General features: G+C 32.1%; 1 protein-coding gene across 1 annotated transcript; it reads left to right on the top strand.

Annotated features, from left to right (window-relative positions):
• The first annotated feature begins 1018 nt into the window (after positions 1 to 1018).
• On the top strand, positions 1019 to 6452 carry LOC137831265 (aspartyl protease family protein At5g10770). The gene is made up of 3 exons (XM_068638863.2): positions 1019 to 1390; positions 4550 to 4987; positions 5084 to 6452. The coding sequence occupies exons 1-3, from the start codon at positions 1210 to 1212 to the stop codon at positions 5908 to 5910; spliced, it is 1446 nt and encodes a 481-aa protein (XP_068494964.1). The 5' UTR covers positions 1019 to 1209; the 3' UTR covers positions 5911 to 6452.
• Positions 6453 to 11142: the final 4690 nt, after the last annotated feature.

The raw sequence follows: 11142 nt of genomic DNA on the forward strand, positions 1-11142 counted from the left end.
AAAATCATTACATTGGTATATATATTCACACAACAAATTACGTACTTTTTCATTAAAAAAAGTCATCGATTTAATTTGGAATAAGTCAGAGTGTTACTTAGTCCCTTTGAAAGCAGTATATGTCTCTTTGGATATAATTAAGCGTGACTACCATTAATGTTCTTCTCTTTCCACCAAAATTATTTATTAATCCCAACCAGACACACATTCAAAGTTTGAACACAATCAAATTTACCAAGCCAACCCCACTTAACATTATTAATGTTCTCAATTTCCTTCATCACATCTAAATTAGGCAACAAATTACGCGGGCCTGCTACAAAAATAACATAAATCACAAAAATCATTTTGTCTGCTCAATATAGTCAAATTTTGTCTGCACCAAGTTAAACCAAAATAAGCAAATTTTTTATTTTGTACGTACAAAATATTTATTAATTTTTAGTCCAATAAAAAAATCATAAAATAAAAATTAATTTTAAAGATAAAAAATAATTAATTATTATATTAATTAAATTAAATATTATTTTAAGATCTAAAAAAATATTAATATCTAAATTAGTTTTTATCATTAGTAAAAATATTTAAATTAATTTTTAAATTATTATCTAATTAGCTACTAAAATTTTAATACCAATTTTAGAATATAATATAATTGATACTAAAACATTTTATAGCTAACTAAATACTAATTTAAAAATTAATTTTTAAATTTTATTAACAATAAAAACTATTTTAGATATTAATAATTTTTTATTTTCTAAAATAATATTTAATTTAATCATTATAGTAATTAATTAATTTTTTTTTTATCTTTAAAATTTATTTTTATTTAATAATTTTTTTGTAAGATTATTAAAAATCTAATTAATCGTTTTTAGTGAAATATTTTAGTCTAATTATATTTTTTCATTGATAGTACTGAAACCTAAAATTTTGTTTAAAGAAACTGAGATGTATAACACTCCTCCAACCTACCCTATATTAAGTAATAATATTGATATTTAACAAGAAATAGGCTACTGAATAATAATGATGAAACAATGTTGTTTGTTACATATGAGCCAGTGACGTGCAAGAGTTGATAATGTATAATTTATTGGAGACCCCATTCACAGAAATTGGCTATATATAAAGGGCAAAGCTTCACGACAGAGTGAAAGTGTGTTCTATAAGTTAGCTTTCTATCCTCTTCTCTTCCCTCTTTCCATGGCCATTCAAATGTCTTCTCTTCTCTTTTCTTCTGTTACAGTTTTTTTCTTCTTCTTCTCCTCCTTGGAGAAGACCTTTGCCTTTCAAGCAACAATAGAGGATGCAGAAAGCAACAATCTTCATCTTGTTCACCTCAACTCTCTTCTTCCATCATCCTCTTGCAGTTCTTCCACCAAAGGTCAATTCAATTTTCCTCCTCTCTCATACCCTCATATTCATTCGAACATTTAGCTTGTTAAATGCTTCTGCATAATGTTTCTAAATCATAATCACAGTTTGGTTATGTTATAGCATTCAGAGTAAACTAGTTGATTATCAGGATGAAAAAGTGTCTGCAAAATTGTTTAAGTTGAGTTTGATTTTACACATGATTAGTTTTGGTGGATCTCATTTCTAATTAATAATTGTCTCTATCATGATTTAGAGATGGAATATATACCAAAATCAATGGTTCTCATCACCTATTTTATATATTAAACTACTTTAAATGTGTATTTTTTACCTGCATGCATGATGCCAACTTTATACTAGTTTTATATGTTTCTTATAATAATATTAACGGTGTGTTGTAGATAAAACATTATGTTCTATTGCTTTGGTGTTAAGAGAAATTAAGTCTTGCAATTTCTTGATTGAAAATTTGGAGGAAAGAGAGAGGAAATTAATGATCAATAGTGACAGGTAAGTTAGTGTTACTGTATTTTCCTTTGGCTTGTGGGATTAGTCATTGCTTTGACATCACATAATTGACACAGAATATTCACATGGAACCCACCAATACCCTATGATCACATATTCAAGATAGAAGATAGAAGAGAAAGGAAAAGAAAAGCCACCCACCACTCACTCACATATTCTTTAATCCAATAATAAACTATAATTATAAGTTAGAGAATACTTGCATACACACACACACACACACACACACACACACACACACATATATATATATATATATATATATATATATATATATATATATTATTTTTTTTATTTAAGTGAAATTTTTAAAAATATTAAATATCTTAATTTTAAAGTGAAAAAAGGAAATTAAAAAAAACATGAAAACAATTACTTTCTGGTTAATTGGTTAATGTAAAAATAAAAATAATTAAAACTTACCATTTTTTTAAAGGATATTATATGATTAAAATTTCTCTTTTATACTTTTTTAATCTTTATAAACTATATATTAATGCTCTCACACTTTGCTATAGTACAATATTTTTTTTATGGAAATAAAAACAAAGTTATTATCGTTAACTTTAATATGATAAATTATTTGAAGTATTTTTTGTCAACATCTAACTAATTTTTGTCTTCAAGAATAAGTATTTTTTTAAACGCTAGTTTACGCAACATTTAAGTGTAGAAGTTCCTAAAATATTATTATTTTCATTATATATAGTAGAGTTCCTTTTGTGGTTTATGTCCACAAACCTTTAATTTTTCTTTTACAATATAAAATCCATCAAGAATATTAAAATATAAATGTATTTAAATGATCACATTTCATTTAATAAAGGATTAAAATAATATTATCTTTATAAGATGGTAAATCATTCGAAACATGAAAAAGTGATTGGAAATACACATATTTACAATTTTTCAAGTTATACGATCAATACATCTTTCTATACTTATCTACTACTTCAATATTTAGTTTTATAATATACTTTCAATTCACCCAATTAATTCATCAACTTACATCTAAATTTTCTACTAATTAATTTTTTAGGTTTCGATCAATATATCTCCTGGTTTTACTAAACATGTTCAATACACTTAACCATTTTTACCCATTGGAAAGTGATGTTTCCCTATTTTCCTTTGTTTCATTATTTTGGTACGGACAAAGTTTAGTCTTTTGTCACGGATCGTATATGATATGACTTGGACTTAACCTTATCACTATAAGACTCATATGGTCACGGGTTAAAAACCACTATTAATACTTATCCTTGTGACTATGAAATACTTCATGCAATTTCCTTTTCAACAATCCAAAAGTTTTGAAGAACATGTTGTACTTTGATTTTTCTACTTTTGTTTTACTAGTCTTGGAAGAAAATCGTTTTCATTCACCCCCAAACCCTTTATAAATTAAAACCAAAAATGGTGGCAATTTTCTCTCTTGTAAAGCAATAAAAACATCATGCTTTCTACCCATATTGTTCAAAAAAAGTCATAGGTTTTTGTACTAGTGAAGAAAATTGATAAAGTTTTGGCATAACCATCTTCATGAGATGATAGAGATGGAATAATCTTATAACTCAAAAAGTTTTTCCAATTTTAATATAGACTAAAGAAAATAAAGCAAAAAAGTTTGGTCAATTATTTAATTAACACGGTGGGGACATGTGAACAAGGGTGAGGATGAAAGAATTGGATCTTGCTTTATTTCTTATTTGGATCTAGTTTTGATTAAAACACTTCTGTATAAAAATATATCAACTTGAATTTATTTTAATTTAGTCATATATTTCAAAAAAATGTCAACAACCATTTAGCATTGAACTAATTGTTGGTTTTAGGAGTAGAATAGCAAAATATAACATGAGCAAATATATTGAAAAAATAGTTAGGCTTCAATTATGAGTGCATGAATAATATCAATTTAGGATACTACCTCAAAAAAAAAAATGATTAACCAAAAATTAGGTGATATGTAACTATCGCATAATTCATATATAGGTTTACTTAGACGTCTAGCACTTGTGACCCACAAACTTCTTCAATTATTTAAAGAAAAAAGAGTTTTTTTATTTATACAAAATTAATCTTAATTAAACTCTGGTGTATCATTTTTTTCTATTTTAATTCTATGTGCAGCTGTACCTAACTAATAATAGAACAAAACACTTTGCATGGATATAAATAAAATATACCCACTAATATAGTACTTCAGAACCAACCAAAGATAAGATTTTGACATTCAAAACATCACTCCAAATACATGCAGCTTCCTTTCAAAGTTATTCTAATTTGCTTCCCATTTTTACACACACTTTGCACCAAATTTTAAGTTACATGTAGTTAAATATGTTTTTAGTATGTGTAAATTGAATAAAAATGTAAAATATCGATAACAAAACTAATAATAAAAAATAAAAAAGTATATTTATTGGAAGCAAATATTTTTCATAGAGATGGATCCAAGCCAATGACTGTATGATTAATAAAATATAAATATGTATGATTATTAAAAAAGATTAAAATTGGGTGCTTTAATTAGTTTCTTAGTCCATAATGATGAAGCTTTCTCTTTTCAAGTATAGCCATAACTAATTTCTGAACCCCATGATTGAACACCTCTAATTGTTTACTTGTAATGCAGATTCCAGAAGAAAGGGATCACTGGAAGTGGTACACAAATATGGGCCATGCTCCCAACAGAATGATGGTGACAGAAAGGTTACACACAGTGATATTCTGAATGTAGACAAAGAAAGGGTAAAATACATTCATTCCAGAATCTCTAAGGAGTTAGGTGGTGGTGATAGTTTGAAGGAATTGGATTCAGCAACCCTACCAGCCAAGTCTGGTAGCCTTATTGGATCAGGAAACTACTTTGTGGTGGTTGGTCTTGGAACACCTAAGAAAGACTTGTCACTCATTTTTGACACTGGTAGTGATCTCACTTGGACTCAGTGTCGACCTTGTGCTCGTTCTTGCTACGACCAACAGGATCCAATCTTTGATCCTTCAAAGTCTTCATCCTATTCCAACATCACATGCACATCTACACTCTGCACTCAACTCTCTTCTGCCACAGGTAAACATTCTTAAATTTCGATCATCTTATGTAACTGTTTCAAAATTTTATTACCACAACATCATGGTTATGTCTGTTGTATTGTATTCTTTGTAGGAAATAATCCTGGATGTTCTGCTGTTTCAAAGGCATGCATATATGGCATTCAGTATGGTGACCAATCCTTCTCTGTTGGCTACTTCAGTCGTGAGCGTCTCACTGTCACCCCCACCGACGTCATCGACAGCTTCCTCTTTGGCTGTGGTCAGAACAACCAGGGCCTCTTCGGTGGCTCCGCCGGTCTCATCGGCCTCGGCCGCCACCCCATCTCTTTCGTCCAACAAACCGCCTCAAAGTATGGCAAGATCTTCTCCTACTGCCTCCCTTCCACCTCTAGCTCCACCGGCCACCTCACCTTCGGCCGCGCCACCTCCCGCCACCTTCTCTACACCCCCTTCTCCACCATTTCCCGTAGCTCCTCCTTCTATGGTCTCGACATCGCTTCCATCGCTGTCTCTGGTGCCAAACTCTCTCTCACTCCCGCCCTCTTTTCCACTGGCGGCGCCATCATCGACTCCGGCACCGTCATTACACGCCTCCCTCCCACTGCCTACGCCGCTCTCCGCTCCGCCTTCCGCCAGGGCATGTCCAAGTACCCCTCTGCGGCTGAGCTCTCCATACTCGACACGTGTTACGATCTCAGCGCGAATAAGGTGATTTCCATTCCCAAGGTAAATTTTGTGTTTAGTGGCTCTGTCACCGTGGAGTTGCAGCCGCAAGGCATACTCTATGTGGCCAGTGCAAAGCAAGTTTGTTTGGCTTTTGCTGCAAATGGTGATGACAGTGATATCACCATTTTTGGAAACGTGCAACAGAGAACCCTAGAGGTTGTGTATGATCTTGGAGGTGGCAAGATAGGGTTTGGTGCTGGTGGGTGCAAGTGAAAAGACTCTTATTTTTCACTTACATTGCTTCAAATTTCAAATTAGGTTCTTCAGATCCAACATTTGGATAACCTGATTAAAAAAAGTGTAAGTTGATATTGTTGGAGTGCAAATCTCTCTTTTCAACCTACATTTTTAAAAAAAAAATTATATTAGGTTATTCCCATAGAATGTTTCATAGGGTGGATTAACCTAATAAAAAAGTGTGGGTTGATATTGTTGGGGTAGAAGAAGAAAACAAAAGTGAAAGTAAGTTAATTATTTAACTAAACATGTTTTGAGCTAGTTAGGGAGAAAGAAATCCTAGTTGGCTCTAGCTTTTATGATTGTTAATTATGATTAGTGTTCTTATAATGATAGAGAAAAGGGAAAACAAAAATAGTGTGGGGATGTTACTCATTGAAGATGCAAAATAATGTGTAACAAGTAGAGGAAAGGAAGGCGTTACATATAGGTCATGGGTAAGGTGAAAAAAAGTGTAAACTTGTTCTTGCTATTAATTAAAAGTTTGTTGAATAAAGAGAAAATGTCCTTTGTTTTGTTATTTAGTTTGATCGTGCTAGAATATAGTTTGAGATAATTAATCTTTAGGATGCTATTTTTTATTCTTTTAATTCATATGACAATGTGTATCAATGAAAATATGGAACTTAGTGATAGATATCAATTTCACTCTTTAGAATGATAAGATAAACTTCAGAAAGAACTTAATTGATCAAAATTTAAACAACATATATAACAAGGTTTTTGTTGGTTACATTTAATTTAAATTTTTTAATGAATAGTCAGTATTTTACTTTATTCTCTAAAGTGAATAATTTTATAGTCATTTAGAAGTTTCAAAATCCATACCATGTTTAATATATATATATATATATATATATATATATATATATATATATAACCCTTAATATTGATTATTAGAAGTTTTCAACACCTATCCCATAAAGTTTACCTTGAGGCTTTTAGAACTCAAAACCAAACCTTAACAAAACATAACTAAAAGTTTAAGAGGGTTAAGAGATGCGTATTGTGCAAAAGCTTTTTTCTTATAACTCACCCACGAGCATAAATGATTGCACATTGTAATTAAAAGAAATAAGCGAATCAAATATCATCATTAAATAAATTATTTAACCCTTTTCCATCATTTATTATTTAATTTAATTAAGAATCCTTTTTAATAAAAGGTTGAATCAAATTCTTCAATATAAAAATACAATAATGTAAACTCTTTTAAGATTCATTCAAGTGCCTTCATTTTTTTTAAAAGGAAGCAATGTAACTTTTATATGATAAAATTGATGTCATTAGATTTATAAATTATCTATATCATTCATATATTAAAATTGTCAATATTTATTTATTAAGGATTTCATTGCTAATTAAAAAAAATATGTGTTTTTAATTAAGACAATTGGTTAAAACTCGTGAAACTAATAATACATATATAATTTAGAATTAAAAAGTTAATTAAACCTTTAGGAAAGATGATGAGGCAAGAGAATAAGAGTTTGCCAAGGCTGGGATTTTAAAGCTTTCCAAAGTTTAATCATTGGACTTTGGATTGCAATATATCGATCTCACGGTTGTTTCTTATTGTACATCCATACTCCTGATACCTTATAGGTCAACTGAAAATAACATTTTTTTTTCTTAAAAATTTATATTTTTTATTATAAAATTTAAAAATATCTTTCAAATTTTATAATTTAAAATGAATTTTTTTAAGGTATTTATGAATCTATCTGAAATACCTTCCGCATTCTATAATAAAAATATATATTTTGGATTATAATCCGTAAGATATTTCTCTTTTTAATTTACATGTTTTAAATTGTATAATTCAGAAATTGTTTCTGAATTCATAAGTACTTTCTAAATTCTACCATCTAAAATATATATATTTTTTTAAAAAACTACATTTAGGATCACCATTTTTAAAATAAAAAACACTAATATAATAAAGGGTAATTTTGGTATTTTAAGAAGTAAGGGTGCCAGAAGTAGCTATGGATGTGCAGGAAGAAACAACCCAATATCACTTTTGAATTTGGGCCACTACACAGGGATAACTATTGGAACCACAATATAATTACTCAAACCCCACCTCTTTTTATAAATGATTTTGTTGATGTTGGACACTTGTATAACACAATATAAATAAAAGTATTGAGCTTAGCTTCATCCCAAAATTTTACATCCCCCATGTCTTTTAATTCCACACCACCATCATCATCCTCTCTGCTACATGATAAAAGTCCATATATCTTACCCAGAGAACCCAAATTTGAGTCTCAATACTTTCTCTTTAATAGTTGGAAAACTTAAATTACCATAACGAAGAAGAGAGATTGAAATTTTAGAGAGAAAAAGGAGAAAATAAAAAAATAAAAAAAATAAAAAGGAAAGAGAAGAACTATAAGGATTGAGGTTACATTAGATTGAATTTAATTGGGGCAAAAAGGGTGACAGAGGAGGAGAGAAAGAAGAAATGGAGAATGAATGTGAATAGTATGAGAGGGGTACTTAGTTTGCTTGACTTTATGGGAGGAGAAAAACAAGAGTAATGACTTGGTTTGCTAAGCTACTCACTCAATGACACATACATTATTTGAATTTTCCACTGGTTAGCTCCACAGTCGACCCATACTTGCATTTGCATTATGCCCTTCAATCAAATAATTTAGTTATCCCTACGAACTTTATCAAATTCTAATTTTAATTATTTTAATAATAATGTATAAAGCTTCATGAGATGAATTCATTGTCCATCACAATTTGTGTTGTGGTCCCTAACACAATCAATGCAAAACTGAGATTGAAGAAACGTCTTGAGGGAGATTGTTGTAGGTGTTGTAGCCTTAATCCAATCGGTGCAAAAGAGAGCCTGTGTAGAGGATTAAAGCGCTTGCACTTTGGATAAAAAAGGAGCTGCAATATCAACACTGTAAGGAAATCAGAATGAACAGAAAATGGGTCTTGATGAACCCTAAGTCTAAAGGTGCATAAGAAGAAGATAAGCTGTTAAACAGAAACGAAGGTAAGGTGAAAAAAATATTATTTACTTCAGTAAATGTCATGTAATTACAGGGGTACACTTATAGAAAAAGGGGGCCTGGGCCAAAGACATGGGCCAAGGAAAATAAACTAATCCTAACAACCCAAACCAAAATAACTACCTACCTACTTTATCACCCCCCCTCAAGCTGGGAGTAAATATTTTTCATTCCCAGCTTGGATTTAAGTTGAGTAAACAGAGCTAGTGCAAGAGGTTTTGTGAATATGTCGGCTATTTGTAGAGAAGATGAAATTGGAAGGAGTTTGAGGAGCCCAGTAGTGACCTTTTCTCTGACAATATGACAGTCGATTGCAATGTGCTTGGTACGCTCATGAAAGACTGGATTGGAAGCGATTTGGATAGCAGATTGGTTGTCACAAAAGAGAGTCGCTGGTTGAGTGTATGGAATTCCAAGATTTTGAAGAAGAAAGGTAAGCCATTGTAACTCACAGGTGGTAGTGGCAAGAGCCCTGTACTTAGCCTCGGATGAGCTCTTGGAGATAGTCTGTTGTTTCTTCGATTTCCACGAAATGAGAGACTCTCCCAGAAAAATGGAGAAGCCAGTTACGGATTTTCTGGTGTCAGGACAGGTAGCCCAGTCTGAATCACTGTAGGCACGTAGATGTATGGGGCTGTTGCGGTGAAGGAAGATACCAGAACCCGGATTGCCTTTGAGGTAGTGGAGAACACGAAAAACAGCTTGTTGATGAGCTTTAGTTGGAGATGAGAGAAACTGGCTGAGGTTGTTTACACTGAAAGTGATGTCTGGTCTTGTGTTGGTAAGATAAATAAGTTTGCCAATCAGACGACGATATTGGAAGAGTCTTTCTCAGAAAGGAGAGTGCCTTCAGAAGATTGCAGTCGAGAGGAGTGGATCATTGGAGTAGGCACTGAAGCAGAATCTAACATTCATGTCTCATGGAGAAGATCTAGAACATACTTTCGTTGGCTGAGATGTAAACCACTGCTGTTTCGAGCAACCTCAAGTCCTAGGAAGTACGTGAGATCTCCAAGGTTCTTGATCTTGAATTGTTGATGTAGTGTGGTAGTAATGTGATTGATTTCCTCGATATTGTTTCCAGTAAGTACAAGATCATCAACATAGACAAGGATAGCAGTTAGTTTGTTTGTATCTCGCTTCAAAAAAAGGGAATGATCAGCAGAAGATAAGATATAGTTATGAGAAATGAGAAAAAAGGATAACTTAGCATACCACTATCTTCCAGCTTGGCGAAGTCCATAAAGAGATCGCTAAAGTTTGCAAACATGTTGAGATGTAGGGACAGACAAGCCAGGAGGTGGTTGCATATAAACTTCTTCGTGTAGATCGCCATGTAAAAAGGCGTTGTTGACATCTAGTTGCTTTAAGTACCAGTCATTAGCAGTGGCAACCGCAAGCAAGAGTCGTAAGGTAGTGAGCTTGGCGACAGGAGCGAATGTATCGAGAAAATCAAGACCTTCGAGTTGCGTGTAACCCTTGGCCACTAAGCGTGCCTTGTAGCGATCAAGAGTGCCATCAGATTTGTGTTTGATTTTGTAGACCCATCTACAACCTATTGTTGTTTTCCCTTCGGGAAGAGGAATGAGCTGCCAGGTATGATTGGTAGTAAGAGCATCAAGTTCTTCTTGCATCGCTCGCTGCCAACAGTCGTGCTTGGAGGCCTCATTATAATTGCGAGGCTCCGTGTGTGAGGATATAGAAAGAATAGTGTTTTTAAAAGCAGATGATAAAGTTGAGTAAGAAAGAAACTTGTGAATAGGGTATTTGGAACTTACATTGCTTGCACTTGGTATTTGAGTGTGGAAGTCCTCTAAGTATGTGGGTGGTCTTCGTGGTCTATAAGACCGTCGAGGTGGTGTTCCAGGTATGGTTGGAATCAGAGAATTATCCTCATGTGGAGTAGTATCTTCATGTGGAGCAGTATCCTCACGTAAAACAGTATCCTCAGATGAAGTATTTTCAGATTCAAAAATAAGATCACAATTTGTATCATAATTCGAAGGTATAGGTAAAGACAAACTATTGGGACTGTTATTTTTATCATTTTTTGACATATATGGAAAATGATTTTCGTAAAAGACTATGTGCCTTGAGATCTCAATACGATGATATTTTAGATTTAAGAAAATCTATCCCTTTGTATGAGCTGGAAATCCAAGAAAAATGCCAT

Source organism: Phaseolus vulgaris, chromosome 6, assembly GCF_051622355.1.
Source record: "Phaseolus vulgaris cultivar YP4 chromosome 6, ASM5162235v1, whole genome shotgun sequence".
NCBI lineage: Eukaryota > Viridiplantae > Streptophyta > Magnoliopsida > Fabales > Fabaceae > Phaseolus > Phaseolus vulgaris.